Below are 16,286 nucleotides of genomic sequence, written 5' to 3'. Positions count from 1 at the left end.
ATCACATAATCTAAACATTTTCTCAAGGAAATCAAGAGCCGTTTAGATCTGCACAGATTTATGGATGGACGTCGCAGTGAACTTGCAAGCGAAGGCCTACAGAAACCTGTTACAAATGCTCTGTATTACATTACAACAGTAATTTGTAAAATATGTCTGCGTTTGGTTCTTGCTTTCAGGTGGTTATGGATAATCCTGCTGATGTCTATGGCATTTGTGATGGACGGATGATGGTGTCCTCTACTACTTGTATATGATATATACTGTATATGATATTTGATGACTAAAACAGTTTGAATATTAGTAATATTAGTTGTGTGTCAAAACAGTTTGAGCATGATGTGATATACAGACATATATAAATGTGAAACTAGTTAGTAACTGTAGCTTAAGCTCTAAACACAAATGTTAAGAATGTTTTAATACAAAATCATCTCAACTTTGTTTTTGTTTTATAAAGTGATTGTGTTCAACTGAAGTGTAATAAAGCATTAAATACTGCACGTATTACATTACAACAGTAATTTGTAAAATATGTCTGCGTTTGGTTCTTGCTTTCAGGTGGTTATGGATAATCCTGCTGATGTCTATGGCATTTGTGATGGACGGATGATGGTGTCCTCTACTACTTGTATATGATATATACTGTATATCGATCGATCGATCGATCGATCGATCGATCGATCGATCGATCGATCGATCGATCTATCTATCTATCAGGAACCATGTACAATATTTAGCATAAATGTTTGCATTTAATGCATTGTACCAGATTTAGCTAATTTTCAATAGAACTGGAAGGAGCTGTTGAAGTACATTCAATCTAGTTGCTGTTATCCAAAATCAACAAGCTCCTAAATAATATGAGCAGAGAGACATCTAGTGTTTGTTGTAAGTAATGCATCTTTCAAATGGAAAAAAAAATTACCTTATGAGAAATTGCATGAAACTTTTAGCCATATTAACCATCTGTTCCCATTCTGTTCTTATAGGGCTCCTTTAGTGATGCAGCTTTTTAGGCTGTGAAAGACGGATCTCCAAAATGGACAACATAACAGCCGACGCTAATGTGGGACTCAAGCTCACGTGTAACATGACCGGGCACCACAATTTCATCTTCACGTTCATACCAGTAGTCTATAGCTGCAACTTTATCATCGGAATTGTAGGCAACAGTTTGGTAGTCGCTGTCATCTACTACTGTTTTAAGATGAAGACCGTTGCAAACATATTTGTTTTGAACTTAGCAGTGTCCGACTTGACTTTCCTCCTCACCCTGCCTATTTGGGCCGTATACACTGCAACAGGCTACCACTGGCTCTTTGGAGACTTCCTATGTAAAGCCATTGCTGGGATGATCCTCCTTAATCTATATACTAGTATTTTTTTCCTCACTGCTCTCGGCATTGACCGGTATCTGGCCATCGTTCATCCCGTCAGGTCCCGCCGGTGCCGTACGGTGGTGTACGCCCGTGTGACGTGCGTCTTGGTTTGGGTAGTGGCTTTTCTTTTAAGCCTTCCCACAGCCGTTATCCGTAGGACCCATTTTATCCAGCATAACAATGTCACTGTATGTGGCATCCTAGACGGAGAAGATCTTCGCAATGTGCTGGCAGCTCTCAGTCTGATAAAGAGTGTTCTTGGGTTCCTTCTGCCCATCACCATCATCCTCACATGCTACTGCCTGATCGGTCGGTCTCTGCTCAAAGCACGGGACATTCAGAGGAATTCGAGATCGAAAGGGGACGAGGTGTTGAGCATGCTGGCTGCTGCCATGCTGTCGTTTTTCCTTTGCTGGACACCTCATCAGATCTTCAACTTCATGAACATGCTTGTTCTGCTGAAAGTGATCACCAACTGCGATGTCATTGAGATCATTGACACCGTAATGCCGTTCACCATTTGTATTGCCTTTTTCAACAGCTGTATGAACCCAATCCTGTACGGTTTTGTTGGGAAGAACTTTCGCAGGAACTTGCTGAAGCTCTTGAGGTGTTCCTCGACTTCTGTGGCCTCTCACCCCACCCTCAGTACCAAGATGAGCTCTCTCTCGTATCAAGCCTCGGTGTCATTCCAACTCTCCATCAATAAACCGTCCTCACTACCTCAAGCCACATGAGAAAAACAGGATGAATCATCTTCTAAACTCACTGATTCAATTCAGAAGATGACTCTTGCTTATTGTGTTGTCACTTGATACTGGAATGGGAACAAAATATAGTGATTCATCTTATCAAGTGTTAAGTTAACTTTTCACCTTCCTCGCCAAAGGACCAAAACATGCTGAAAATACATATTTCATCCATATAAGCTGTTAAAGTGTGATTTGTGTATGCTGAATATTGTGAAATGCTGTATTTTCCACCAGTGTGATAAATTAATGAAATTTTAATCATTCTACACATTGAACAGCAGTATGTTTACTGTTTTTAATCCTAAATGGGTTCCTGTGTCTCATTGCTCCACTGATTAGACCAGGGGTTTACAAACTTTTTAGTCACATACCCCCAAATATGATGATCTCCTTCCGAGAGACCTCCTTTCTAAAATATAAAAGGCAACTCTTGGTTTATCAATTTATAATTGATATATAATTCAAATATTTTATACATTACCTTAATATTAAATTAACAATAAGTTTCTATAAACTGCATTTTTTCCTACACAGACGTAATTTATTGACAGTAATAATTTTGTGTTATTCATTTATGAATTCACTATGATAGTCTGACCAGTCTTAACAAAACAGAATGAAACGGTAATAGTGTTGAGTTCTGTAATCTTATTTATTTAAACAAATGTAATTAATTTACTATTTTTACACTACTTTTCCACAAACTTCCTAGCACTCCCTTGTGGCACCCTGAGGGCCCCTGGACCCCAGTTTGAAAACCCCTGGATTAGACTATGGCATGGGATCTAACAAGATATGTTAGTTTTTACATATGCTGTGCTATCATGGTCACCGCTGTTTACTCTTGATACAAATGATCATCTGATAAAAGTTTTCTTTTTCTTTCACCACTCTGTCATTTAGTAGGCTGGTAAAACAGTTTATTCTTCGGAGAAATGGCATTTTGCAACATGCTGTTCTATATAAGCCTAATGTACTTGAGTCTGAAAATGTATGTTGTGTCTTTTAACAGGAAAACAAAAATTAAATCTATTAAGTATCCTCAACGTAATGACTAATTCGAGGATTTTTTTGATCACTAAATGGCATCAAATGAAAAAGTTAAGGAGACAAAATTCACTTGTTACTGCTATGAGACAAAAGAGGAACTTCCAACTGCATTTGAACATGAAATGAAAACTTTTATTATTTTAAATGACATACTTAAACGTATGCATAACTAGCTCATTGTATCTCAGATCGTACCTGAAAATGAGTTTCGTGGCGTAATGTCTCCCAATGTTTTTAACTGAGCTGAAATTTGGTTTCAGCTTTGCGTAGACTGTGTTGTCCTCTAATATTTGACGATATACACAGTTTAGCGCTTGGTTTACTGCGTGAAGGGCCTGGTCGCCTCTCGTACGCAGTTGTTTGGTGCGCAGTCAGTGTTTACGGTAGCATTCACTGGCCTGACATGCAGGAAGAGCTGCCGTTAGATTGTCACTTCGATTTCTGTTGAGAGTCCATGCCAGCGCTTTATTACTTAGTCAATGCATCCAAGTTGTATCATAAGTGATCTGTCTATCACACGGCGAATACAGCATTTAAAGCGCGTTTTCTTTTGCTCTGATGTATTGTGATCAGTTTCTCTAACATGTACTAGTGCATCAGTTAATGCAAATAGTCAATGGCACACAAAATAATTCGCATTATTCTCCACGTTTTGTGGCAAATAAACAAGTACCTACAACAATAAACAACTTTATCGTATTTTGTATTTAATGTATATTTATGTATTAATATATATATTTATTTTCCTCGATCAAAGCTGACCGCGTGTTGTCTTATTTTATATGGTAGAGTAAAATTTCTGACAAAAATTGACCAGTTATATATTTCTTCTTTAACAACAAAAATAGTTCTACAAGATGCATTGCCGAAGCATCGTTTTAGGTTTCGCCAAGCAACGCTCCGATGGAAACCCGGTCTGGATGCACGGACATACGGACATATAGTTCCTCTACTTAGCCCAAAACGTTCTGTTATCGTTCGGTTGTAACTCCACTCTGTTTTTTCTCACTAGTATGCAATATTAGCTTTAAGCTGCGCACAGGACACACGCAAAGATGAGTTGGGGACGCCATTTGATTGAATTCTAGTAAATGCAAAATAATCGCAGTGCTCGGGCAAACCGCTATAGAGTTGGTGTCGCTATAGAGTTGGTGAAAGCGGTTAATAGGGAGGGGCGATACCTCTTATTTTATTTTCGATCCGATACCGATATTTTCAAGCCCAGTATCGTCAATATCGATACCTATATAAACTAAACTGATCTTTTAAATTATTCAAAGAATATAATCAGTAATTGTACTCCCTTAATATTAGATTTTAAAGCCATGTTTTTTTTTAACATTTCATAGGCCTTTTTTTGTTTACACTGTCAGAAATAAAATATAGTAACTATAGGTGTAACTATACCTTAAAAGGGAGCATATTAGTACCATAGAAGTATGCATGCTTTAAAGGAACACTCCACTCTTTTTGAAAATAGGCTCATTTTCCAACTCCCCTAGAGTTAAACAGTTGAGTTTTACCGTTTTCAAATCCATTCAGCCGATCTCCGGGTCTGGCGGTAGCACTTTTAGCTGTAGCTTAGCATAGAATATATCATTGAATCTGATTAGACCGTTAGCATCTCACTCAAAAATGGCCAAAGAGTTTCTATATTTTTCCTATTTAAAACTTGACTTCTGTAGTTACATCGTGTACTAAGGCTGACGGAAAATGAAAAGTAGGGATTTTCTTGGCCGATATGGCTAGGAACTATACTCTCATTCCGGCGTAATAATCAGGGAACTTTGCTGCTGTACCATGGGTGCAGCAGGCGCAATAATATTACGCAGCGCCTGAAAATAGGCTTATTGGAAGTTACCTAGCTGGGGACTATTTTCAGGCACTGCGTAATATCATTGCGCTTGCACTTAACAGGCTATATGAAAAACAAGCTCAAATGGAGCTAACAAGGTTTTTGGCCGGCGAATGAGGAGATCTGTGTTTTGTCTGTCAATAGAACGGCAAGTGCATCACATTATATGCTTTCATCAACTTTTACAGGTTATATAACGTTAAATTATTGTTGCTATATGGGCGCTTAGTTTTTCTTGTTTAATACACTTGGCCAAAATCTCATAAGTGCTTATGCACAGGATATTTAAAATGTACAAAAGTGTAGGTCTTTTGGCTAGACGGCCATTAACCTACTTTTCCGCTCTTCAAACACACAAAAACATTACCCTTTACAGACATGGTGTTTGAAGAAAACGCTGTACTATTAAAACATCAGTTATTTATTTACCCTTGCATTGTGAAAAAGTGCAGATCTGTCTCCAGGCTGTGCACGGCGCGTCAAGCTGAATGGAGGCGGGGTGAAGTTATGAGGTTTTGCTGAGAACTTGAGGATTCAACGGCGTTACAAAGTTTTACTGACAAGCCCTTTGTAATAGCATTGGTTAAATATTTGTAAAACCCTCTGATTTTTATTATTTAATAATAACGAATTGTAATAGAGATGTGACGTTTGTTTGGATAATTTTTCACCGCACACCTGACTGGGCTAGGTTATGGCAACTGCCATACTCTGCCATAAGGAAACGCTGCCCCTGATATACATAAATAGAAAAACTTTATTATCCAAAATGAGTCTGACATCAGTGCACTGAACTGTAAAGTTGAAGTTTATTCAACTTCAATTCAATTAGATTTGCGCTACTGTCTTCACACACAGACGAAACTTACTAGAGCAGTGTGACATAATATACCTCTGTAAATAAATACAATATAAATTCACGTCTCGCGCACTTTAATGCCCTTTGAATGTAACGTGTATGTTCCCTTGGAACTGGAATCATGGCGGAATTTCATGTGAAGTCCACTTCGCAGGGCACTTACGGTCGAATAAGACAACACATGAATGCTGCTGCTTGAACAAGTCCTTACTGAAGTGAAAGTGTTGACTGGTGTCACTATCTAGCGAATGCGCCGGCGGATCTCCACCAAATTCGGGGGATCCCTTCGGGTCACCCTCCGCGTGTCGGTAGCCCCCCGGGATCGCTTGATCAGTCGGTGCTGGACCGTGAATTTAACCACCCGTAACTCCCAAACCCCGGGGGCTATCGACATGGGGGTGGTCTCATTCGTATCTGTGTTATGTTCTGTAAAAAAAATGTCATATCGGCGGCATATTTGCCGATACCGATATATCGGCAACAGGCTCATATCGGCCGTAACTCAACACAAGAGCTAACCACTAATGACATGTGAAATAAAACATCATGTAAAAAAATAAAATAAATCATCATGTTTTAAAGAAGAGTGGCTTGATTAAGTGGTGGAAATAGCGGATGATGAGCACACAACAGTAACAAAACTCCAAGACATTTACAGTTTGCTCCAGCTCCCTGCAACTTATATTGTTTGATTCCACTAGGTGCCAAGATGTACCAGAAAAAAGAATCTTTCAAATAACAGCTTCTAAACAGGAGTTATTGAATTGTAACCGAAGGGAGTAAAATTGTCCCTTTTTTGCATCTAAAAGTATCTTTTTGAGTTTCCTTTGCAAAAAACGTTTTTATAAAACATATTGCCCCCAGAATCCTATTTTACTATGTGCCATAGCACTTTTCTTGATTATTGACTTAATTTATTTTAATTGTTTGTCCAAGTGGTAATATACAAAATGGCATAAGCGAATTATACCAAATTGTGTTTTATACAAATTTTTTTTCTTTCAGGAGACACAAGACTCTATAAATTGTAAAATCCATGTGGTTTATTAAATTCTAAAACTGAATCCACATCCTACAGCTTTATATCATTCCATTTATGTGCTTCATTTTAGTCCCCTGCATAATCTCTGCATCAGCATCCTACCTCTATCAGCATCCGCATCCTGCCTGGAGATCAGACGCGAGCTGTGCCGCTAGCTCCACGCTAACTGCTTCTGCCATGAGCTCGTGGCTGCTATCTGGTCTTCAGAATGTGAAACAAAGAAATAGCTGTGTATAAACAGCACTGTAATATCCATGTATATTTACTGAAACACATCCTGTACTGAACTTTACGTTTCAAAATAATGATTCTATAAAAAATGGAGCAAAAGCACTCATATGTGCTCACCAAACAAGCGTCCTCTCCACCGTGACAATGGTCCCGTTTGAAAGAAGAGATCCTAGCGGATCTCCACCAAATTCGGGGGATCCCTTCGGGTCACCCTCCGCGTGTCGGTAGCCCCCCGGGATCGCTTGATCAGTCGGTGCTGGACCGTGAATTTAACCACCCGTAACTCCCAAACCCCGGGGGCTATCGACATGGGGGTGGTCTCATTCGAAAGTGGGCCTCTAGACGTACACTCGATTCACATTCGAGAGGGTTCCTCAAGCTGAAGGGATCCCCCGAATTTGGTGCAGATTTGCCATTACGGAGATATGGCCGTTCAAAGTTTCAATGGTTTTCCATGGACTTGAGCTTTAAAGTGTTTCATCCAGGTCGCCAGTAGCAAACAATGGAGCGTGCTCTGCTGGACGAACTAAGTAATTACACCATTTCAAGCATTTTATCTGCGTTATGTTCTGTAAAAAAAATGTCATATCGGCGGCATATTTGCCGATACCGATATATCGGCAACAGGCTCATATCGGCCGTAACTCAACACAAGAGCTAACCACTAATGACATGTGAAATAAAACATCATGTAAAAAAATAAAATAAATCATCTTAAAGAAGAGTGGCTTGATTAAGTGGTGGAAATAGCGGATGATGAGCACACAACAGTAACAAAACTCCAAGACATTTACAGTTTGCTCCAGCTCCCTGCAACTTATATTGTTTGATTCCACTAGGTGCCAAGATGTACCAGAAAAAAGAATCTTTCAAATAACAGCTTCTAAACAGGAGTTATTGAATTGTAACCGAAGGGAGTAAAATTGTCCCTTTTTTGCATCTAAAAGTATCTTTTTGAGTTTCCTTTGCAAAAAACGTTTTTATAAAACATATTGCCCCCAGAATCCTATTTTACTATGTGCCATAGCACTTTTCTTGATTATTGACTTAATTTATTTTAATTGTTTGTCCAAGTGGTAATATACAAAATGGCATAAGCGAATTATACCAAATTGTGTTTTATACAAATTTTTTTTCTTTCAGGAGACACAAGACTCTATAAATTGTAAAATCCATGTGGTTTATTAAATTCTAAAACTGAATCCACATCCTACAGCTTTATATCATTCCATTTATGTGCTTCATTTTAGTCCCCTGCATAATCTCTGCATCAGCATCCTACCTCTATCAGCATCCGCATCCTGCCTGGAGATCAGACGCGAGCTGTGCCGCTAGCTCCACGCTAACTGCTTCTGCCATGAGCTCGTGGCTGCTATCTGGTCTTCAGAATGTGAAACAAAGAAATAGCTGTGTATAAACAGCACTGTAATATCCATGTATATTTACTGAAACACATCCTGTACTGAACTTTACGTTTCAAAATAATGATTCTATAAAAAATGGAGCAAAAGCACTCATATGTGCTCACCAAACAAGCGTCCTCTCCACCGTGACAATGGTCCCGTTTGAAAGAAGAGATCCTAACCTAAAAGTTAATACAGAGTTTTTGGCTGTTTGCGGCTGACTGAAGCAATTGTGCGAGTAGGAATGTGATGCATCTGAATGTTCGATCTGTGATAGTCACACAATTAAATAATAAATAAATTCCTGAGAATAAGAGCTTTCTTGTGATATATGATTTGACTGTTTTGTGAAAAATATTTAAAAAATACACTTCTTCTGAAAAATTATTCGCAGTCATTAGGTGGAAATTCGTGTGTGGGTCGAATTAGGGGTGTGCGATATTGACATATCTCTATTTTCTGGGATTTTATCGATGAAGATTAGATGATATTTTGCTGAGTATTATTGTGCTGGTGCCGCAAGTGGTACTATTGATCAGCAGTCTTCCCCATGATTGTGTAGCCTAGTGAACCAAACTGAGAGACCATTTTGAAGGCTCAGGAAACCTTTGCAGGTGTTTTGAGTTGATTAGCTGATTGGCATGTCACCATATTCTAATTTGTTGAGAAGACTTAAACTACTTCAGTCTGTGTGCATTGAATTGATTTAAAACACTAGTTTCACAATTTGAGTTGAATTACTGAAATGAACTTTTCCACGACATTCTAATTTGAGATGCACCTGTGTATGTGTGTGTGTATGTATGTATGTGTGTGTGTGTGTGTGTATATATATATATATATATATATATATATATATATATATCAAAATCAAATATTTTTAGAAATTCTATTCCAGTTATTTCTAAAAGTAATGACTTGTAAATAATCTTATCTTAAATGTCTCCCTGTACATTTCTGTTGCTTGTATATTACATCTACACTTTACTATAGAACCCTCAATTTTAGTGACTCAATAATTTGATTCTTAACTGTCCATCTAAAACTAAAATGAAGTTTTAGCTAAAGTCCAGGTAAATGCTTATTTGTTAATCTGATTAGTACAATTAAAATGTATGACTCTACAAGTCCATTAAAATAATTCACAACTGGAAGCAAATGAATTGTGATTTTTATCATGACATTTTGTTTTGATGCATAAAAGTCCGTTTTAACAATGAAAAGTAATATACAGACAGTGATGCATGTGCAACAACAATAATGTGCATAGTTCTGATCTTAATATAATTTAATCATAATCTGGTTAGTTTCTATTAATATCGAAGTTTATATGCTTAATTCTGTTTGACACATTTTGTATTGGTGGTCTCTGCTCAATGCCTCTATTGCCTAAAATCGTTGAGGACCCCTGCTCTACTACAAGGGGATGTTTTAGATATCTGTAAAATAATTCACGTTCACGTTTTTTTGTAAATATCTATTGAAAATATTTTGTTTTTATATTATATTATAAGCCTAATGAATAATTGACCTCAAAAGGGAATTCATGAGAAATAACGGCTTCATTTTTTTTCATATTAGCTAATATTATATATATATTTTTTTTAATTCTGTGTGAGATTTAAAAAAATATATAATTTCTTGGTAATAGCACTGTAAAACAAATTCTCAGGTAACCTAAAATGTACGTAATTTAGTTACATCAAGGGTCAAATCAAATATAAATGGCACATTAAAGTTAAGTTACACACTTTTTTTTTGTGTGTGCGCGCGCTGTATAGCTCTGGTATAAAGAATGTTTTTACTCAGGTGGCCGAAATTATCCGCCCAATAGGGAAATAGGATTTTCTCAGCAAGAAAAAAAAATTAGAGGGAACATTGCTAATATGGTCTAGGACTAGTATGGAAGTCCCAGTGCTGTTATATTAAATATCAGCCCTCTTGAAAAGCTGCTTGGCTAATCAAATTTAAGGATTTGAATTAACTGTTGTATTTTCAATATGATGTATTTCCTGTGAATGTACACAACTTCTTATTCGTTAGCTAAATTATTAAACAACAAGAAGAATAACAGTGCAGTTAACAAACTTTTTACACCATAAACAGGCTTGCTTGTGATTGTGACAAATTAAAATGACAAACACTAGTTTGCAATATTAAGCAGCATAAACTTTTTCTGCACTCTTTCTGTGCAAGGCTTCCGGTGTCAGGCACGTCCAAGTTAAAAAAATAAAATAAAATTGGCTGCCCTCTTAAGGTGGAAAATGGTAATTTTGCATGTGCAATATAAAGATGTTACTTAAATTAGAATGCATAAAAAGTAAGTGATGGTGTGTTTTTATGTATGTTAATATAGACCAGGCTTTTGTCACCCTCGCCACAACTGACAATTATGCCAAAGGAGCAATGGTACTTGGCAAGTCCTTGAGGAACCACAACACATCGAAGAAACTAGTGGCCCTGATTGGCCCCCATGTCTCGGAACCCTCCAGGTAGAGTGCTTGCTGTCTTTTGTAGCACAGCTTAAGTAAATGAGTTGGTTTTCAACTGCTTTGTGTTCTGTCGTATAGGGTATTTGTTGTCCACACTGCAGAAGTGTGATCTATAGATCAATCAGTCTCACTTTGTGCTCTGTGTGCTACATTGCAGAGCAGTGCTTCGTAAGGTCTATGATGAGGTCAGGCTGGTGGATGTGCTGGACAGTGGGGATGCTGCACACTTGGCCATGATGAAGAGACCTGACCTGGGCGTCACCTTCACCAAACTCCACGGCTGGACTCTTACAGAATACTCCAAATGCGTGTTTATGGATGCAGATACTCTAGTGAGTGCTGTCTCGATGTTGGTCATGATGTTTTCATAATGTCTTTGAGGGGCTTTCATTGGTCTTCCCTCTTCTCTCTAGGTTTTGTCTAACATAGATGAGTTATTTGAGCGAGAGGAGCTCTCTGCTGCACCAGATCCCGGCTGGCCTGATTGCTTCAACTCTGGTGTGTTCGTCTTCCGTCCCTCCAACGAGACTTATGGGAAGCTTCTCACCACCTGCTCAGAGAATGGCAGCTTTGATGGCAAGTGACACTTCTTTAGTGTTGTTAAATTTAAGAAGCTATAGGGGGTGTTTTAACATTTCCATCCTTAAACGGAGGGCTGCATAACTGCATTGCATAATGTTTTGGAAAATAACTTTAACCATATACTGTGGAATTCATTCGAAAATAGGGTTCTGGTCCTCCAGCATGAATATAAGATATTCAAACCCTGGCTTGTGAAAGAGTTGAGCAAACTTGCTAGAGTTCAGCGTGACCATGAGTGAGTTCTTTATAAGGCATATAAGCAGAACACAAGGTGGCTCTGGGTTTTTTTTGTAACGGGCAAGCTGCAGTTAATCACGCTGTGCGCTGCACAGCTCTTGAAGTCAGCCCAGACTCTCAAGTCAGCGGTGTGGTGGTGTGGGGGGGGGGGGGGGGGGGGTGCGCGCCACCCGCCAGCCGAGGGAGTTATTCCTAGGCTCTGTGTAGGATTAAGTAATCAAAGGCCTCTCAAATGAGAGACTCCTGCTAAACCCTTGTGAAATCAATTTGGTTGTACTGTACTGGAACTGTCATTATTTATACCGGATTACATGCAAGTGCATGTTCAATTCCAGTCCATTTTTCTGACCAATTATGTATTAAGAGATACTGTTTTGTCACTTCAATATTCCTGTTCTTTAATGTCTAACCCAAATTATTGTTGAAAAGGACTCTCTTTCTGTAGTTTGCTTTTTAGTTGGAGATCTAATCTTGAACAAAGAATTGAGCCTCAGATGTTATCAGTAGGCCTCTGTTTTGAAGGTCTTGGAGGCAGTTGTATTTGTTTCATCTCCGTATCACTCGGAGTTTAAAAAAAAAAAAACTATTGCCTAGTCATGTTTTGTTGTCTTTCTATTTATGTAGCACAACATTCAGAGGGTTCTTGTAATGTGATTTGATTAGTCCCAGTCACCATGCTATACAGCCTATGGCTTCTCTCTGAATGTCTGAAAATGTCTGACTTCTACTAGTGAGACATTCACTCAAAAATTAATGTTGTCATTTACTCACCCTCATGTTCCAAACCCATAAGATTTTTCATCTTTTTATAATCGTTTTATTAACTTTTTGGACTTTTAGTAGTCCAGAAATCTTTGATTTTTAAAAATATATTTTGGGTTTCGATTATAAAAATCTTATGGGAATGGAATGACACGAGGATTCCATAATTAATGACAGAATCTTCGTGTTAGATTGAACTATAACTAACTTTTAACATGTTCTCAGTCATAGTTTTGTCATGTATAGGACATCATGTGCTTTTCATATGCAACGCTAGTCTCCTGTTCACTGATAACCTGAGGTCAACTAGACTGAGGTTAGTTTTCTTTGCTTGCATACCCTTTGTAAAAGCAAGGGTCAACGTTAAGCAAACAGCTAAGCAAGTGTCTCCTGAAGCAATCTTACATGTCCCCAACCCCCCCACCCCATCAAAGGCTGAGTTTGCGTAACTGCTCATTGCTTCATCTGTTTAAGGAAGATTACAACCTCCTGTAAATATTTTTCAAATCACAGTGAAGCACCTGAAACCTCTTGTTTGTTTGACTTGTTTTCATCAGGTGGGGATCAGGGCATTCTCAATAGCTTCTTCAGTGATTGGGCAACAGCAGACATTTCAAAACACCTTCCTTTCATCTACAACCTCAGCAGTATCGCCATCTACACCTATCTCCCAGCATTCAAGCAGTGAGTGAGATGTAACATGATAGATTTGTCAGAGTTTGCATGAAGTGTGCCAAGGTCAAATGAAAGCCCAATCACACAGCAACATTGTAACGATCTGAATCCAGCACCAGAAATCCTTTCTGTTCCTGGCCTTGCACATCAATTTCCAAATACATACTGCCCTCCAAAAATAGTGGGGCTATTTTAGGGTCTTTACACGGAGCCTAAATGCCATTTTGAATAGATTGTTACATGATCTTTTTTTCCATGAGCAACACATACTGTTCTCTGGTTAGTCAAGCTCTCATTAGGATCTAATTTATATGTACATTTTCCATCTGAATGCCACAAACTGACATATCTTGAATATTCCTGTGACTAACCTCTGCTTTATTAAAACTGGATGTTTATAGGAGGCAGGTTTTATTTATTTTAAATGTTGAACAGTGTATTGTATGTGATTGTAGGATTATTGGCAGGTCCCTCTTTAGTACTTCCTGGTTGGCAAGTGTTTGGGATTTCTAAATCCCAACTGACCATTCCTTATTCCCTTAGATACGGCCGTGATGCCAAGGTAGTTCATTTCCTTGGCAAAGTCAAACCGTGGGATTACAGTTATGACGCCACAAGCAAAACATTAAAGGGCCAGTCCCAGGATGCTTCTGACATGCACCCCAACTTCTTGCTGCAATGGTGGGAGCTTTTCTCTTCTTCAGTATTGTCCCTCATGAAGGAGGAATACGGTGACCAGCCCTTCCATTCCGGATGCACCGAGGTAAGCAGCAGTGGCACAATGATCATATAGGCAGTTTTGGCAGGTATTGTTAGAATTTATTTGTTGTTCTGAGTCCGATTGGACATGTAATAAGGAAAAATTTAAGATTTGAATTAAATTTTATAGTAGGCGCTCAATAACAATTGTCGTTTCTTTTTGAATTTCGATAAGATTATAAGGGCAAATGTTTTATTTTTTTTCAATGGCATGCACTAATCATGCAAAATAAAAGTGTGGTCACATTAGCAAAATTTCTGTGAAAAGGGGTCCGTTGTGTGCTGTCAATATTGTTGTGATTTCTGAAGTCACTTTCAAACTAGGCAGCTTTTTGTTGTCAGTGCAGCAAATCTGCATGACTTGAACAATTTGCATGGGGAAGTCATTTTCTCATGTAAAAATTCTAGATCATTTTGGGCCACGTTCACACAGCAGCAGAATACGGTTGTCAGTCCTGTATTTGAGTCCTTAATACGGTTATGTTCACACACAGTTTGGTTATTTACAGGCGTGACAACCGCATTCTGTAACCAAACTCACCTGTACATGTTCAGGACTCCCAACCGCATTCTCGGAACACACGCGCTGTGTGAACGGAACAGAGCTGGACAACTAGTTGTCTGTCACGTCATGCAGTGTGAGAGAGCCGATCTGCTGCACAAACGTGCGTCTACCGTGTGTTATGTGTTTTCATGTGTGTTTTCGGTAATTTACAGTGATTGAGAAATTAGCTGCGTGTCATCTGAAATTTTTAGATCCCGTCAGTTTTCCACCGGAGCTGCTCCCGTCAGTTTTGTGTTCTGCGTGCGACTCAAATACTCCGCTCTCCACCCAAATTTAAAAGGCTGCTGTAGGTTAATGAAGATTTGACGAAAGAACTCACGGCTCGATTGGACTCTTTTTGGGCACTGTCGCTATGGTTCCTGGTAAGGAATACGGGCTTGACTCCTGTTACACGTTCATTTAGACCAGGGGTGCCCAAACTCGGTCCTGGTGGGCCAGTGTCCTGCAGAGTTTAGCTACAACTTGCCTCAACACACCTGCCTTTAAGTTTCTAGTATACCTAGTGAAAGCTTGATTATCTGGTTCAGGTGTTTAATTGGGGTTAGAGCTAATCTCCTCTGAACACCGGCCCTCCAGGCCCGAGTTTGGACACCCCTGCTTTAGACAGTATTCCAAACGCAACTGTAAGCTGCTGTGTGAACGGGACATTTCGAGACTCAAACCTGTAAAGAAAATGTAGTTGTCAATCCCAAAAACTGACAGTGTGAACGTACCCTTGGATTCCTATTGAAATTTAACGAACAATGGTAAATATGACATTGAGACCAAGAGTACACCAAGTAAACGGGCCTAATTTTGTTTTTCCTCCATTGACCTAAAACTAACTCTTTACATGAAGTTTACTTCTCTATTTAGCTGAAGAGAGAAATAAAGAAGTAATCTAATGTCTGAATGATTAAATTTTGAATTCTCATTTTAAAATTGAGTTACAGTTCTGTGGTCAGTAGTGGCATGTACTGTATACTGGGGCATTTATAAAGTGTGAAGAAGTAGCCTTTATAACGAAGACTTGATAATTAAGACTACAGCTTGACTGGTTTAGTCTTGGCTCTGGTGAATTGCGTATCCTGGGTAAATTTGAGAAGGTGATGCAAGTAGTTATCTCTCTAAAACACAAGTGGGCATTTGCCAATCAGTGGGGTGTTTTGAAAACCATGATAGCTGTTTTCAGCCTCTTTATGCTTTAACCTTCTACAGTCTAGGTTTAGGGGTGGGACTTCATAATTTTAGCAAGTTGGTAATGGGATGGAAAAATGTCCACTAATTGGGAAATGCCCTGAGAGGCATACTCTGCTGTAAATTCACTTCAAATATGGACCCAAGATGATTTTACAAAACACTTGCTGTGGTTTTGGTCTTTGTTCATTAAATTTTATTTAACTGAATATATTTGTATGTAATGTTTCGTGTCACATGGGATATTGCAGCCTAAATCGACAACTATTGTTAGAAATGCTGTTGTGTTGGGTAAAAATCTCTTCCTGAATGACTTTCCATCAACTGACATGGTTCATGTACTGTACTATTATTAAAATAAGTTTCTTTTATAATCTTAAATACATGCAAAAATTCTATTGTTGGTGATTTTCACCTGATTTCTCCCCCCCCCCCCCCCCCCCCCCCCCCCCCCCCCCCCGCCC

The 16,286-nt window shown here is 38.7% G+C and overlaps 2 protein-coding genes across 4 annotated transcripts in view; both read left to right on the top strand.

Annotated features, from left to right (window-relative positions):
- Positions 1-2,553, top strand: part of LOC107550594 (type-1 angiotensin II receptor-like) — a 3,065-nt gene extending 512 nt beyond the window's left edge. The window contains exons 1-2 of one of the 2 annotated variants that reach the window (XM_016231897.1): positions 722-891; positions 993-2,553. In XM_016231897.1, the coding sequence (XP_016087383.1) occupies positions 1,043-2,119 (1,077 nt within the window). In that variant the 5' untranslated portion in view covers positions 722-891; positions 993-1,042 and the 3' untranslated portion in view covers positions 2,120-2,553. Of the gene's footprint in view, positions 1-721; positions 892-992 lie in introns of those variants that run through there. The other variant, XR_001604681.1, reaches the window with a different exon arrangement.
- Positions 2,554-10,899: 8,346 nt separating this feature from the next.
- Positions 10,900-16,286, top strand: part of LOC107550614 (glycogenin-1-like) — a 6,184-nt gene continuing 797 nt past the window's right edge. Inside the window, exons 1-6 of one of the 2 annotated variants that reach the window (XR_001604683.1) lie at positions 10,900-11,066; positions 11,224-11,398; positions 11,480-11,642; positions 13,205-13,331; positions 13,866-14,085; positions 16,049-16,160. Coding sequence is in view for 1 of the 2 variants with exons in the window: in XM_016231933.1 (XP_016087419.1) it covers positions 10,915-11,066; positions 11,224-11,398; positions 11,480-11,642; positions 13,205-13,331; positions 13,866-14,085 (837 nt within the window). In the remaining variant the exon portion in view is untranslated. The remainder of the gene's footprint in view (positions 11,067-11,223; positions 11,399-11,479; positions 11,643-13,204; positions 13,332-13,865; positions 14,086-16,048; positions 16,161-16,286) is intronic. The other variant, XM_016231933.1, reaches the window with a different exon arrangement.

The sequence above is a fragment of the Sinocyclocheilus grahami genome, unplaced genomic scaffold (genome assembly GCF_001515645.1).
Source record: "Sinocyclocheilus grahami isolate Dianchi unplaced genomic scaffold, SAMN03320097.WGS_v1.1 scaffold402.1, whole genome shotgun sequence".
Taxonomy (NCBI): domain Eukaryota; kingdom Metazoa; phylum Chordata; class Actinopteri; order Cypriniformes; family Cyprinidae; genus Sinocyclocheilus; species Sinocyclocheilus grahami.
The sequence above is the reverse complement of the archived record's forward strand: the minus strand, read 5'-3'. Positions and strand labels throughout refer to the sequence as shown.